General features: G+C 31.7%; 2 protein-coding genes across 2 annotated transcripts; both read right to left on the bottom strand.

Moving 5' to 3' along the window:
* Window positions 1–11,060: 11,060 nt before the first annotated feature.
* Window positions 11,061–11,573, bottom strand: LOC132944003 (uncharacterized). The gene has a single exon (XM_061013234.1). It carries the CDS (start codon window positions 11,571–11,573, stop codon window positions 11,061–11,063), a length of 513 nt encoding a protein of 170 aa, XP_060869217.1.
* A 63-nt stretch (window positions 11,574–11,636) lies between these two features.
* Window positions 11,637–12,971, bottom strand: LOC132943925 (uncharacterized). The gene has a single exon (XM_061013130.1). It carries the CDS (start codon window positions 12,969–12,971, stop codon window positions 11,637–11,639), a length of 1,335 nt encoding a protein of 444 aa, XP_060869113.1.
* Window positions 12,972–17,332: the final 4,361 nt, after the last annotated feature.

Genomic DNA, 17,332 nt, shown 5'->3' with positions numbered 1-17,332 from the left:
CTTTGGATCCTCGATGTATCTACTAACTAGATTTACTGAAAAAGTTATGCCCGGTCTTGTAATCTGACTGAGATATAATAAGCTTCCGACTGCTTCACGATATGGAACTTTACTAGTTAAATTAGTATTTTGTTGCTTGTCATCTAATGAATGTTGAGGGTCTGCTGGTATTTGAACTGATTTTGCTTCAGTCATATTGAACTTCTCTAATACTCTTTTACAATACAACCCTTGGTGCATTACAATTGATCCATCAGATTTTCGCTCAATTTCTGTACCTAAAAATTGATTCAATTCTCCTTCGGTAATATTGAAATGTTGTCTCAAATATTCCATTAATGCATGTACATCCTGACTCGATGTAGCTGCAACTAGACCATCATCAACAAATATAGCGACGATTAATACTTTGTAATTTTCTCTATTAACAAAAACACAGGGATCTGCTTTTGTTTCTAATAGATTAAAGTTAAGAAGAAATGTTTTGAACTTTATGTTCCAACATCGTGGTGACTGCTTTAGGCCATATAAACTGCGTTGAAGTCTGCACACCATTTCGGTACCATCGTTGAACCCTTCTGGTTGTCTCATGTAAATTTCTTCGTCCAAATCTCCATATAGAAAGACTGTTTGAACGTCAAATTGTCGAAGTTGTAATTGTTCTGCTGCTGATATAGCTAATATAGACCGAATTGAATCGAACTTTACTACAGGACTAAAGGTTTCATTAAAATCAATACCGAACATTTGACTATACCCTTTTGCTACTAGCCTAGCCTTGTATCGATCAACATGTCCATGAACATTATATTTTGTTTTATACACCCAACCACAATTTACAATAGTTCAGTCTAAGGTAAACTTACGAGCGACCATGTTCCGTTTTGTTCAAGAGATTCCATTTCATTGTTCATGGCTTCTATCCATTTTTCTGAATTTTGTGACTCCAAAGCTTCCTTGAAATTCACTGGATCGGATTCGACTACGAAAAAGGCTGAATTATCATAACGTAATGGTTTCTTAATATTACTTCTGTCTCGCAAGTTGTACACGTTGACATTTGATCCATTTTCTTGTTCATGTTCTTGTTTTTCATTGTCATCTACACTTATTGACCCAAATTTATTTTCCATGACTTAATCCCCTTCTGATGTATTGCTGTGTTCTAAAGAGCCGTCTTTGTGTAAGCTAAGAACATCAATGTTATTACTATCATTTAAATTATTAGAACATTCTACACGTTGGTCATTTACAACACTTTCATCCTTGAAAATAACGTCTCTACTAAGTGACACCTCGTTATTTTCTTTATACCAAATACGATACCCTTTTGAAGTTTCTGAATATCCAACAAAGTATCCTTTTCGACTTTTTGTATCCCACTTCTTTCGTCGTTGTTTTGGAACTAAACTATATGCATTTATTCCGAATTCTACGAACTTTTCTATTTTAGGAAGTTTATCAAACCATAACTCATATGGAGTTTTACATACTTTCCCTGAATTACCAGTATAATTGAATGAGAACACTACTGTATTGACTGCTTCTGCCCACAGTGATTTTGGAAAATTCTTGGCATAGATCATTGTTCTGGCTGCCTCACAAATAGTCCTCATTGAACATTCAGCTCTTCCATTTTGTTCAGGAGTATAAGGTACACTTGTTTCATGCTTTATTCCAAAAATATTTAGAATTGATTGAACTTCAGAATTCTTATATTCTAATCCACAGTCACTTCTAATAGTTTTAATAACATTTTTAGTTAGAGTTTTAACCATACTCAGAAAACAATTAAGCTTTTCTTTAACCTCAGATTTATGTTTCATGCCTATTTGCCTTTTTCTCGCTTCATCTTCAGTTTCATTACCGATTTTTGCTAAAATTGGTTTCTTTGATTTTCCTGTTACTACATCAAATATTTCAGCTGCATTCATGATAACCTTAATTTGAAATTTCCACATGTCCCAATTTGATGCATCTTTGAGTTTGTTGATTTTATATTGTTCGTTTTCCATGTTTAAGCAAAACGTAGATGTACACTATCTGTACACTAAGAAACGCACGCACACTACACTGCACTTACTTCGCGAATTATTATTGTTGTACACTGTCTGTACACAAAAAACACGCAATTCGTTAATCAATTATTATTTTACTAATTATTCACGACTTCATTATAAAGACCTTACTCTGGGCCCATAACCTGTTGAAGTACACAGATATACAGAAGTTAAAAGGTAAATAATAATATAACCGGATATATATAATATAATAATAAGTATAATGATACGATGTACAATAGTGTTACGAGGCGTAATATAAATCAACGACTAACTATGTATACCCGGCTACACTACGCAGGACATATAATATGCTGTAGTATATAAAAATGTATAGTCAGCGTCTAAAGAACTACAGTGTGAATATATTACTTATACACTACATTATATAGGGTGTTTTGTTTATAATTCCAACAGGCCTATTCTGAGCCTATTGATAACTACTTCTTCTTTTCTGGCGAGTGTGTTGTTTGGCCAAGGGAGAATGTGGTTTTTAATTTCATTCAATTTGGCGTTAGAAGTTTTCCATTCGTTTTGCCAGATATTGAGAATTATTTTTTTAATTATTTGTTTGATGTCGGTTATTGAATAAACTTGGCATGGGGTTGCATTTTGTGATACAGTAGCCTCTTTGGCAAGTGGATCAGCTCTTTCATTTCCTACACCAATATATTATTATAATGATCAAACATACCTACCCATATTAATGTAAAATTAATTTTGTATGGCATGGAATCATAGGTATACATTAATTTTTTTTTGCATATTTAAGGATTTTTATGAATCAATGCTTACTTTGGTAAACTAAAAAAAAAATCAATAAATGTACCTTTTTTTAAATCAGAAAAACTAAAACTAAAAACTAAATTATATAATATTATATACATATATCGGTAAGCATTGTTGGTTTTACCGCTAACTTATACCAAAAAATACGAAACATGTAGTTTTTAATAACTTTATATCTTTACTGTTGTCTATTATGCATTGATGATTTGATTATGTCCATACACACGTACAGTTAATGATAATTTATAACACATCACTCGCATACAACATATAACATACCTACTTGATTGTACAATTTTTTACTACACTTACATTTTTACATTATTTTACAAGAATATTTTTAGTATTAAATATGTATATTCATTATCCACATAACAAGTACCTAGGTATAAAAATATAGGTACTAATATATTATGTGCCTATCTAATATCTATGCATACTATATTAATAGCCAATGGGTTTAGACTATTATTAGTGTTAATAGGTAACAACTTACCAGTTTTCAGTAATTAAGTCAGGGCAAGATGTTAAGGCCTTTAAGGTAAAGGCGGTTCTCTTAGTATTTTTCTTTATGAATGTTATTTAAATTGTTTCTGTTATTGAATTGTGTATAAATAAGGAATGTATATGGGGTCAAGTGTATAGTTATTGGTACTATTAAATCTTATTATCAGAAAATAACTTAACTATCAAATCTTTTAGCGAATACAAATATGGATAGGTACCTATTTATATCAAAAACTAGAACATGCGTAGAAACACCCATGTTCGATTAACAAAGGTATTTCATTTTTAAATTATAGCGTTATTGGCACCTGTTTACCACTTAAATAAATTATTTAAACTATGCTATTACATATTATATTGAAAGTATTTATGAATATTGAAAACTAACCACAGCATTACTCACTCAAATTAAAAATATTTCATTAGGTTCTTATTTTATTAATTTTCGATGCTTAAAAATAAATATTGCTTAAGCTATACTTATAACTCAAATGAGAAAATGAGATTCATAAACGAGACTTTGGCTTTGAAAAAGTATTACTTGTTTTTAAGGTTGGTAAAGACCTTCCAATCATTGGTATTAGTTATTATCACAAATTTTTATTTTTTAAATTATCAAAATACTTAGAATGGTAATGTACGTAAATTTTACGAATACGTCGTATTTATAATGTAGTTTACACGATTAATATATACGAATCCCCGAACACAAATCCGGCGAAAAAAAAGTCCGACGGAATGAAAGTCTCAAATTTAATAATTATTAAGTTAAGTCTAGATTTTGAAAAGGCAGTAATTACAGCGGCTAATAATGTTTTTGGTTCAGAATTAGTTATTAGAGGGTGCTCTTACCATCTCTGCCAGAGTACATTTCGTAAAGTCCAGGAGTTAGGACAAACAACGTATATAATATGAATGATGACAAAATTAGTCATTTTTGTTCTATGACTGATGGTCTGGCATTCCTTCCCCTTGAACGGGTTTACGAGAAAATTTAGTTTTTAAAACAAACTATTATCCCTATAGCGAATGAATTACTTCGATATCACATATTATGTAAAACGTAAATGGTTCGTATAAGAGATTTGGTGCCGGTATGAATATAAATTAAAGAAAAACTAAACCCGTATTTCTACCAAAAACTTGGAATGGCTTTGAATCCACTTTAAATAATAGTTTATGTTTGATTGGGAAACGGGAAATATCAGAATAGGTACATAATGTTTATAAATATAATGCTTTATTACTCAATAATCGTTATCAAGTTTCTGTTTGATTGATATTGCCAACTATTATCGAATTAGAATTACGATAGAGTTCTTTGATATAATATGTGATTATTTTATATCTGATCGAATACGAGAAATATCAAAAAGTAGTTGACCAGTGCTGTACATCGTACCAAATACCTACGTAGTGTTACATACAATTATTATAAATTGTTGGCCGAAATATAAAGTATTCAAGTATTTCAAGAGAAAAAGTACAATGAAACACGGTGTAACGTGGTCGGGGGAACGACCAGTTAAATATAAGATATCCAGGGAGAATCGTAGGGTCCTATAGATATAAATACCGTAGCCAGGGGCAGATATGTAGTTATCAGGATCTTAAATATATTTAAATTACTAGACTTACAATTTCGAATGGGCGGAATCAATAGTTGTTTTTAAAATTTTTAACTAATTTTAAGTACTGGCGGAATCGATCATGTCTCCGTAAATCTTATACAATTTGCCTATAAAATATAAGATTATAAATAATGTCTATACTGTTCGTTTACCACGTACCTACGTAGTACGTACGTAAATAATGGTTGTATAGGTATGAAAAACTATTTATTGTTATCTGCATTGGCACAACTAGGGAGGTGCAAAAGAGTCTTTAGTATTCCCGAGTTCTAATTTAGCAACCCTTTTTTTTTAGGTCTAACATTATTATAGTGAAATACCATCAATTTTATGTTTTTAAAATACGAAATATTTATACAGAAAAAAAAATCAAAACTATTTTGGTCATCATGACATAACATTGTTAATTTGTTATAAATGATTACGTATTCTTATAATTTATGGATGATTTTGCATAACGATACATATTATGAAAAAATGGATTGCTTACGATTAATATTTAACCAATAAGTTACACTAGTTACAGTCACATTAAAAAGCTCTAAATAACTGGTAGGTAACTCTTCAATCTCCATACGTTTTATCGGTAAAATCATAATATTATATATTTATAAAAAGAGTATTTTAAGTATACATATAAATTTAATTTTTATACTTAATATGAAGTATGTTAAAATGTGTTTAAAAAAGTCTTCAAATACCAATTGACTATTATAGATTTATAACTTGTAAAATTATGTAATTTTGTTAATCGGGATTGTAGTGGGCTAACTCCCACTGCTCTGTGAAGCATTTTAAATTATGGAAATTTTAGAGGTTTAGTTGCGACTATTATAATCTCTATACGAATTTTTACCATTAGAACAATCGTTAAAAAGAAGTTTGAGAATTTTGACGCACTTCCCACAGGTACCGTCAAATGTCTATCCATGAAATGGACATTGAAGACAGTTTCCTCTAACTATTCCTCCAATAGCCATATTAGCACCCAGGTGAGGACAGTAAGCATCTAATAAATTGACGTCACCGTAAGATGCACGAAACACTTTATATATATATATTTATAGATATTTTATATTATATTTATATTTTTATTACTTGTTACTAGGGCGGTGAAGTTGTTGCATTTGCATATTTTTTGAAAATGCTTATATTTATTGCTGAGTGAGATTAAAATATGTTTCGTTTAACTCTTAATTTAAACAAAAAAAGTATATTGCAATAAATGCAATTTTGGCGACTTTTTAATTTTACTGCAATTTTAACTATTTTTCATAATTTTATTTTTGTTTACATTTAAGATTATATAATTAAATATATAAAATAAAAGCAAGTAAAGGTAGCAATGTGTAAATTTCTATATTTTTTGTAATACTTATTATTTTATTAATATTTCTATAGAGCGATTATCGCATTAAGGTCGCTAAGAAAACTTAAAAAAATCATTTTTTGTGTAATGCAATAATGTAAGCAATATTCATATTTAATTATTATTAATTATTTTTAATGCAATAACTTCATTGCCCTACTTATTACTTATTATTAATACGATAGCCGGTAAGTTGAATTAATATATAATAAAATTACAACAAAATAACTAAAATTGTTATTTTTTGTTACCTATTTAATATTATGTAATTTCCTACAAATTTGAATTTTTTATAGTTTTTTTTTTTTTATAAAGTTATCTAACTTTAATGGAATCTTGTATTACATTTTAAAACCTTAGATTTAGTAAGGAACATTTTTAGGAATTTCCAACTCTAAATAGTCTGCACATATACTATCGTGATATTTACGCCATCTGTCAAAATTTGATTTTTACATGCTTACAAAAAAATCGTGACTTTGGAGTATAATATTTTTCAAACGTAATTGTAACAATGTATTAATAGCCATTTACCAAACAAATATAATATTTTGTATATTTTATGGTGTATAGCAAATGCTAATCTAAATGTTCAGTGAGAATTTCATGTATCTACGGTCAAAGTTACACCAAGAACCAAAATCGATTTTGTCAAAACCTGATTTTGCGTATAATTTGCTGTTTTTCCCGGTGCTTTTGAAAACTATTAGGAATTTTTTTTAGGCTTTATTTTATTACTTTAAATTTTGACCTGCCGAATGCACCAACTAGATTCACTTTCCCATATCGCACAAGATACTGTTGAAGAAAATCGAAGCCGTTTTATTGCTCAAAACCGTTATGACACACAAAAATAAAAACATATAAAAAATCACACATCATTGTAAAATAAATCATTACGTTCATCGCTTCGTTTAGAATATTATAAAATAATTTTAAAATATAGTTTTTTAGAGACGTATAAAATGGTGTTTTTAATAACATTTACTGTATGTAAAATAACAGGAAAATTGTTTGTCCAATTTCTGCCTAGGTATACCCTGCTTTAGTCTATACTATCTATATATAGGGTGTAGATGCATTTTAAATTTAATGTTACCGAAAATAGAACATTATAACTTACCTAGAGCCGTCACGTACTTGACTTGATTGACGATGAGTTGATCGGAGTCCAGGAGCGCAAACCATCCATTCGGATAGACTGGCGGCAACGTTCCTTTTTTCCTTAGTCTCATCATGGATCGTATCAGGTGTAACTTATCCTTTGACGCCCATTGCTCTTGTATGAGGTGCTGTTCGTAACCCACGTCAGCCAATTTCTTTTGTCAATAAAACAGAAGTAACTTACTTAAATTATTTGGGTATTTAAAACATTAACAATATACATACATATTTTATAAATTTAAACTGTAATAATATAAGCAATGTTCATTCGCCAATCAATCACGACGAATTGGAATCGTTTTCAGAGTGACAATATTACAATTTAATATTCTTATCATATTACAGTCGCAGTACCCTGCAGCAGTGGTATAACCATCCGGGGCCCGCACGCTTATTAGGGAGCTCAGAGTGCACACTTTTCTTCTTTTAATTATATATTTTGTGTTACATTTTTTTTTTTTAAGATTTAAATCATACATTTTCATTTTAAGAACATATTGTGTCTATAATTATAATTGTGTTGTAGCACGTATGAGTTTTACTAACGCAATGTTCATGCGTGGTGTAAGTAGGTACGGCGGCGGTCAACGAGTGTATGAAATTTATTTATGATTAGACACTGACACACTTCATAATATATACAAAATTGTAACGAAAAACCCTAAGTATTTTTGCGTGTTTTTTATATGGCATTAAAAAGGTTGGGACACTTGAATTAGTTAAATTCCATTACTTTTTTGACGGGTTTGCACAAAATAATACGTATTACATACTATGATACCTATATTTCTGTCACCTCGTTTGGTTTTCAAGAAAAACAAGTAATAAACAGTGTAATTATATTTGAACAATGTATGAAATAATTTCAGCAAGCGGAGGAACCCTCTTGAGATATCTCGGATACTTCTCCAGATGGAGGTGGGACGTTAAAAATATCACTCGCGGGCTCAAATGTTGAGGTTACGACACTGCATGTTGCCATAGGTGGAACTACAGCCCAGTCTAATCACGCCCTGTAATAATATATAGAGTAGTCAGTAGGTACCTCCCTACTGGACTACTGGTACTACTATACGTCTATACAGGGGCGTATTTAGGGGGGGGGTCTGAGGAGGCTGAATGGGCTGATTTTAAGAAAATCTAAAAAATATTTTCATGGTCTATCAAAGTTGCTGCTAGTCTTAAATTTTAAATTCGTATTTTTATTTTGTAAGCTTATCCTTTCGCTCATGGACAAAACTTTACCACGGGAGATAATACTGGGAATCATAGATACTAATAATTAAAAACCTGTCGTTACCTGAATAAACAATATATTATGCACAATCTGACACAGATGTCAGATATAAATAATAATAAGTTTCTTATCTATATTATATCTGTGTGATATGGACACTTTCATATTTCTAGTCAGTAAACGGGTAACCTTATTCAACACTGCGATTTTTAAAAACATATTAGAGAAACTCAACTTCAGAAAATCGTTTCGCATAGGTTTAGCATTGGGAAAAGTGGCCCAGTGTTCCGCCTATGCTGGTTGTAGTTATATACTTATGTACGGGCCGGGAGCGTATAGTAATAATACGCGCGCCCGGTCACCAATTTATATTGTGCCCCACTAACACCTAGGTCTTAAAAGTGTGGAGAAGTAGCTGGGTGTGTAATGGGGTAATAGCTCAAACAATAGTGGTCGGGAATGCCGGGCAAATACTGTTGAGCTATGTAGTGCGTGTTGTGTTAAATGTGTATTTGTGTATTTGTGTGTATATATGTGGTGTGTTTACAATAATTAAAAAATCACAAGAAGGTAACTAAGTTGAAATAATGGTAACAAAAATGATTTGAATGGTAATAAAATATAATATAATGAATAACACGGCCCTTATGACCAAACAGAATAAACAATATTAATTAATATATATATATATGAATATAAGTAAATGTCTCTTATAGACGAATACAAACAATATTAAATATATATAAGTACGTCTCTTATAGACGAATAAAATTACAATATTAATATGTTAGGATATGGCCCTTTTGGCCCAACAAAGTATAATTAATAACGTATGGCCCTTCTGGCACAATAATAAATATAATAATAATTTATGGCCCTTCTGGCACAACAATAAATACGATATGTAGCCCTTCTGGCTCAATAATAATAATAATAATAACAAAAATAACAATAATAACTCACAGTTTTGTGGAGCTCAGACTGGCCAGCTGGTCCTACATCTAGTAATAATAATTAACGATAAAAATATAATACAAAAGGATATCACGGTGACACGGTTGACAACCCGCGAGTATTGCACAGCAAAGTATAATATATGTATATGCAAAATATATATATATATATGATTTTAGGTACACGTAAAAAAAAAACAATATAATAATAAAATAAATTAGACTTAGCCCTTATGGCTCACAAATAATAAATATAAATCACACTTAAGCACTTTTGCTAATAAGTAATGATCACATACAAAAAACTGTTTAATACTTCAATATAATGAATAATAATATGGTCCTGACTCTACGGCTTACGGTGTAGAACAACAATATAATCGGCGGCCGTGCTAATATATTCCAGCAGACGCACGGCAGCGGCGTACGATAACGCGGTGTAATCTACATATTATATAACTCACACGATACATCTACAAATTCAATAACAACTAAAACAAAAATAAACAATACGAATAGTGATATGTGTGAGACCAGCTGTTCCTCCCGTGACCGATTTTTCTTAATTACCTAATCTATAATATTTAAACTGTTGCGGCGGCAACATTCTCCCCCCGTTGAAAATCCTGGTTTTCAACTGAGCTGTTGTCCTTTTCAGTCGGTAGTCGACATAATTTGATTACTGGCCGACGCATGAGCGTTCCGTTTGCTGTTCTTATGGTGACAACCCGGACTACACCATCAGAGCCAGGATGCAATTCCATAACCAATCCTAACTTCCATCTGGCTAGAGGCATACAATCATCTTTGATAATAACGACATCGTTCTTTGCTAGCTGTGCGCTCTTGCTTGTCCACTTGCCACGAATTTGAGTCTGTGGTAGATACTCTCTCGACCACCGCTTCCAAAAGGTCTGCATCAAATTTTGCACTAGTTGCCATCTACGTAGACCATTGGGCTCTTCCTTAGATATGTCTGGTTCATCTGGTAACAACATAGCTCCTCCAATCAAGAAGTGTGATGGAGTAAGGACTGCCAAGTCAGAAGGATCACTATTTAGTGGAGTCATCGGTCTGGAATTGAGACAAGCCTCGATTTGGCACAAGAGAGTTCGCATTTCTGTATTCGTAAGCTTGTGATCAGATATAACTCTCTTCATGTGGTGTTTCATACTCTTCACGGCACTCTCCCATATACCACCAAAATGTAGAGCAGTAGGCGGGTTGAAATGCCACTCAATACCTTCTTTCTCAAGATCAACACTGGCTTTTTTCATCATTGAAATTAACTCCTTTTGAGCCCCAACAAAGTTTGTGCTATTGTCACTAAAAACCTTAGCACATTTTCCTCTAACGAAATGTCGCCATGAAAGACTTACTTGAAAGATCGTCAGCCAACTCCAAATGTATGGCCTTCGTTGAGAAGCAAACAAATATAGCAATCCAAGCCTTCTTAGCAGCTACACGCCTCAAACCACTGCGAATATATATGGGTCCAGCAAAATCTACACCTGTGACAGTGAAAGGTCTAGTACACTGAACTCGGTCTCTTGGGAGTGGTGCCATAATTGGATGATTGAAACGTGGACGTGCCTTTGTACATTTGACACAATGCCATACCACTGATCTCGCGGTTACTCGACCTAGCAGTGGCCAGTAAAGACGTCTAACTTCAGATAACATGAGCTGAGGTCCTCCATGAAGTAGCTCGAGATGGTATGCTTCAAATATTAGCCTGGTTATTTTATGACTAGCAGGCAATACTATAGGGTGTTTTTGTCCATCGGCTATGTCTGAATTCTCGAGTCTTCCACCAACAAGTATTAACCCATCGCGCAGGAAGGGATTCAAACTACGCAACATACTATTTCTTGGTACTTCTTGTCCCCTTTCTAGTGACGAGATCTCTTTACTGAAACACTCAGCTTAGACCATTCTTAAAATTGATTTCCTCGCTTCGTCCGAATCTGATATTGTTAGGGATTGAGGCCCATTGATTTTCTTACGCATGTACTTCGAATAGACCATTAACCAAGCAACTCTTCGTAGCATACAATTCCATTCAAAGTAGTGTTCTAATATACTATTCAACGGTTTGATCACTAATAGCAGTAGCTTCACTTTGCGTACTTCGGGTAGCTCATCATCATGGGTTATCGGATTCAAGATCCAATCCTTCTCATCACTTTCCAACCAGGTAGGTCCGTTCCACCACAATCTTGCCGTTAACAGTTCCCGTGGTCTTAAACCTCTTGAAGGGATATCTGCTGGGTTTTCCTGCGTGCCTATATGGTTCCACTGGCTGACCTCTGTAATATCCATAATTTGAGCTACTCGATTGGCAACATAGATTTTTAGCCGGCTGCTTTGGCTATTGAACCACCCTAAAACTATAGTTGAATCCATCCATAGTTTGAACTGATGAATATTGATTTGCCATGAATCAGCGACCCGTTGAGTCAATTCAGTTAATAACAAGGCACCATTCAATTCAAGTCGTGGTATTGTATTTTCTTTTAACGGGGCCACTCGAGGTTTTGCACAAAGAAGTCTGGAATGCCATTTTCCATCGCTGCTCTGAGAACGAATGTAGATACAGGCCGCATACGCTTCTTCGGATGCGTCACAAAACCCGTGTACATCTATGATATCAGTTCGTTCAGGTATGGCCTTTCTGGGAATGGATAAATATTTCAGTCGCTCCAGATCTTCGTAAAATTTACCCCATCTTTCCTGTATGTTTAACGGAAGCCTTGCATCCCAATCTATCTTCATGGACCAGAGCTGTTGTAGAAATATTTTTCCCTTCACTAGAACCGGTGACAGGAAACCGAGTGGATCAAAAATTCTGTTTAGGTCTGAGAGTATAGCTCTTTTTGTCAATGTACCTTCCATGGATCTTGATACGATTTCAAATTGAAATAGGTCGGCAATTGGTTTCCACTGCAGTCCCAATGACTTGACAGTGTCATTGTCTCCGATATCCAACACAAACAAGGGATCGTTAACACACTTAGACATGTTTTGCAGTACAAACTCGGAATTGGAACACCATTTCCTTAACGGTAGCTTTGCTGAATCTAGCACTGTGCTTACTTCTCTTTGTAATTGACAGCAGTCATCCTCGGTGTCGGCTCCCGTCATTAAATCATCCATATAGAAATCTTCAGCAATCACTTTTGAAGCGCACGGGAATTGCTTTTCGACACTTTTCGCGAGTTCTATTAGACAATAGGTAGATAGAAATGAAGCAGGAGTCATTCCGTATGTTACTGTAGTGAGTTGATATGAACGAAGTAATTCCTTAGGACTGGATCTCCAAACAATTCTTTGTAGGTCTCAGTCTTCTCTTGCGATTTTGATTTGCCGAAACATTTTCTCTATATCGGAAGTTAAGACAAATTGATGCTTACGGAAGCGAACAAGTATAGAAAATAAATCTTGCTGAACAGTAGAACCGTTCATACATATGGAGATTCCAGGAGAGAGAGATCGAATATGTGACTGAATGACAAGACTGCGATTATCATACCGTTGTTTCAGGCGTTCTATTGCCACCTCATAATTTGTATCTGTCATTGGAACCGACTTGATAAGGTCTAACGCCTGGCCACTAACACTTGACCGTAAATAGTAGAATTTTTGAGCTGGTGTAAATCCACCATCATCGTGTATCATTGCACGAAAACAATCGAAAAAAGATTCCCAATCTTGGATATCACCGGCAAATACTGGTAGCGTAATGATAGGCAATTAAGCACGACTGTGGCCTGCTGACGTATTGAAAGTTGAGATGTGAGAACTGCTGTTGTTAATCTTCCTAGCATTCACTATTTCCTGAATTCGAGAACGGATACTAAAATAGTCAAATTCGAACTTATTACGCTCCTCTTCTTCCTTTTCGCAATCATCAACAACAATCAATTCCAACTGTGTCTGTATGTCGTCAAACTTTTGATTTAGGCGTGGCAACTCTTCTTGATGGAATTCCAATAGTGATATAGCGTCAGTTGTTGGATCGAATTCCTCAAGAAAGTTTTTCATACGCGTTAGCGACGCCTTAATAATACCACGCTTTTTCCTATAAAAAACTACATGAGAAATCGAGTGAATATCCAATGTTGTAAAAATATGAACTTAAAACGCTCATAAAAATGTTATTTGATTTGCTTGCAGACATTTTTTTTTTATAGAGTTAAAAAAACTTTACGTTTTTAAATTTTAGATTTAAATAGAATTAATGGATTTTTAATATTTTTCATCTGTAGTCATTAAAACAATATATTAGGAGCCTTCTATTAAATTTTCAAACTTTTTTACCCAAACAATTTTATTGATATTCAGGTAAAGAACATAAAACTAAAAAACTAAAAAAATTGGAAACTGAAAATGTCCGTAAGCCGCTCTTATTGTATATTTTGTATAGGCACTAAATTGTTTAGAATTTTATAGCAAATTCTATAATACATATAGCGACTTGAAATTTGTAATAATAGTTACTCTTATGCTATAAATGAGCAATAACAATTTTTTTTTAAACATATGTATTTCAATAAGTTAATAACAATAACAGTACGAAAACATTTTCGGAAATAATTATTTTAGAATTTACATGTTTGTATGTTTAACCTAAGATTTTATAATGTAATACAATATTCCTTACAAATTTTTCTACCCTTATCAAAAAACAATTTCTATAAGAAAGTCAAATTAATTTTTTTATGAGCGTTTGAAATTCATATTTATACAACATATTTTGATATTCACTTGATTTCTCTAGTAACGGTTTTCTTATTTTTTTGTAATTAAAAAACAAATGACTATAGATAAATGAAAATTTCACTGAATTTTAATATTAAGAATTTTCTATACACCGTAACAATTTCCAAATAATTTGACTCTTTTTGAGCTGTTTATGGGCATTGTCGGTATTACGTTTTGACTGAATTTTTATATAAGCATTTTCTATACACTATAACATTTTCCAAATATTATTACTTATTTTGAGCGATTTATGGACATTTTCAGTTTCTATTTTTTAGTTTTTCTTTCTATAAATATTTATAAAAAATTGTTGGTTAAAAAAGCGTGAAATTTTAATGCAAGGCTCATAATATTATATTGTTATACATAAATTACTTTATTCACAATAATATCATCAAATATACTTGGTAATATCATAGGCTGACTGACCGTATTCTCTCATAATCGTTTTTCTTAAACAAGGATAGTATATAATTGAAATTTAACACCGTCCATTATACAGTGAGCCAATTGTAACCTACTGTACAGCAAAGCGACATCCTCCTATCAGGATAAATAATTCAGGAAAATTAGTAAACTATTTTAAATTAGGAAATCATAAAAATTGTTCTTTTTAAATCTAAGATCTAAAAATGTAATAAAAGATTCCTCATAAGTTTGTATACTTTTATCGAAGAAAAATCTCTACAAGCAAATCAAATTAAACTTTTATGAGCGTTTAAAATTCATATTTTTACAATATTGGATAATCACTCGATATCTCATGTAGCGGTTTTGTTAACGAATAACTGTAGATACATGACAATTTTACTGAATGTTTGTATTAGCATTTTCTATACACCATACAATTTTGAATATATGTTGACTCAATTTGGGCTGTTTACGGACATTATCAGTTTTCAATTTTTTTAGTTTTATTTTCCATAAATATCAATCAAATTCTATTTGTTGGTTAAAAAACCGTGAACATTTAATGCAAGGCTCCTAATATGTTGTTACAATAGCAGTTTAAAAATATTAAAAATACAAAAGCACAATTTTTTTTAAAGCATTTAATGTTCAAATTTTGACAAAATTTATCAAATTTAAAATTTAATAATTATTTTGTAGTTAAAATGTATAAATTGGTCAACATTTATTGCTGAGGAGTGAAAATTTAAAACAAGGTTCTACGTAAATAGGTAAATATATAACTTACTTTATTCACACTAATATCATCAATATACGGTCATAGTATATAGTGATACCTCTTTAAACAAAATAAAATAATATGAAATATGCATGAATATCCTAAAAATTGTTCAAATATGAACTTTTCCTAAAATATGCAAAAATATGCTTTATCAAACTTTGTATGAATAAAACTTTGAATTTTAAAAATTCTATTAATCAGAATTTGAATAAATTAAATATTAAAGGAAAAGTGATCATACTTCAAATATCACACTGTATGTTGTATAACTTTATTTATAACTTATATCTTAGTAATATTGAATTATGACTTCAATATTCAGCACTTCGAGTGATTTTTAGTGGATAAGTATTTATTCTTATACTATACTTAAAACACAAATACTTCAAAGAATGTGTCCAATCAGTTATTCTTTCGAATATTGCTGGACCCTTATACTCCATTAATATTGTATTTTAATTATATTATAAGTTTAACACTTAAGGTATGTGAAATTTTAAATTGTTATCTTCTGGGGATGAGACGTAAATGGATACTGTGTATATTGTAAAGAAATTTGGTGTAAGTAGAATATAAATAAAACGAGATGATTTGATTTTGTTTATATAATCAAAAGTAAGGATTTCGAACCAATTAGACCGTACGTGGTATGTTCATTTAATGCAATGTTTAAATTTGATTTTTGAATAAATAATACCCAATGATAGAATGAAAATTTGTGTGTCGTCGATGTTGAATGGCGTAGGTCCTCAGGTGATCAGTTTAGAATGTGTAGTTGTTTTAATTGCCCTGTTATTGTAGACGATTGCGTTATGTGGTACTTATCCGTATCGTTTTTTTTATATTTTCTGTGAGACGGTGGTTTCCATATATGGGCATCATAATGCGTTGATGGCTGTGAATTATAATATATTGATACTTGTGAAGAGTTCTATTTTTGAACTGCGTATCATTTCCTAATTTTCCACCAGTGATTCTTCTGCGTTATGATGAAAAATTATATCAACATTTATGAAAATGAAATATAATTATATATAAGTGATAATATATTTTTCTGTTGTGTAGAATTGATTTTAATTATTGGTCTGAAGCCTGAAGTCTGTATGCCTAAGTTTACCGAGACAGCACAACAAATAAAAATTATTGTTGTTTTATTGGTACAAAAACACTCATATAAAACTAAAACAAATTTATGGCAAGAGTATTCTAGTATTCTACCTATGAACCACACGTTATAAAATTGTCTCAGACTATTACTGAATAGCCCGAATAGCCCAACGAATCGTAAAATAAAATGAGATTGCAAACATTTTAAAATGTTTTTGAAACTATTTGTGCATAGTTTCAACACTAATCGATCAATAACTTTACATACTTACACCCATGGCTGGGCAAGTATTTGATTTTTTTAAATCAGTTAAATTAAGTTAATATGCACCAATAATAAAAAGTTAAAAAAAAGTTAATTTGTTTATACAACGCTAGCGTACTTAATATTTTTCAAATCCAAAACTTAATTATAGGATATAGTGTTTATACTTCATACAGTATTTCCATATAAGTTAGATTCAAATGATATAAATATTTAACTTTAAACAATTTACGATACATATTGTTTGTCATGAAAACGAAATGGACTGAAATAGTAAAATATTATAAAATTAAA

Source organism: Metopolophium dirhodum, chromosome 1 (genome assembly GCF_019925205.1).
Source record: "Metopolophium dirhodum isolate CAU chromosome 1, ASM1992520v1, whole genome shotgun sequence".
NCBI lineage: Eukaryota > Metazoa > Arthropoda > Insecta > Hemiptera > Aphididae > Metopolophium > Metopolophium dirhodum.
This window is presented reverse-complemented; position numbering and strand designations above follow the sequence as displayed.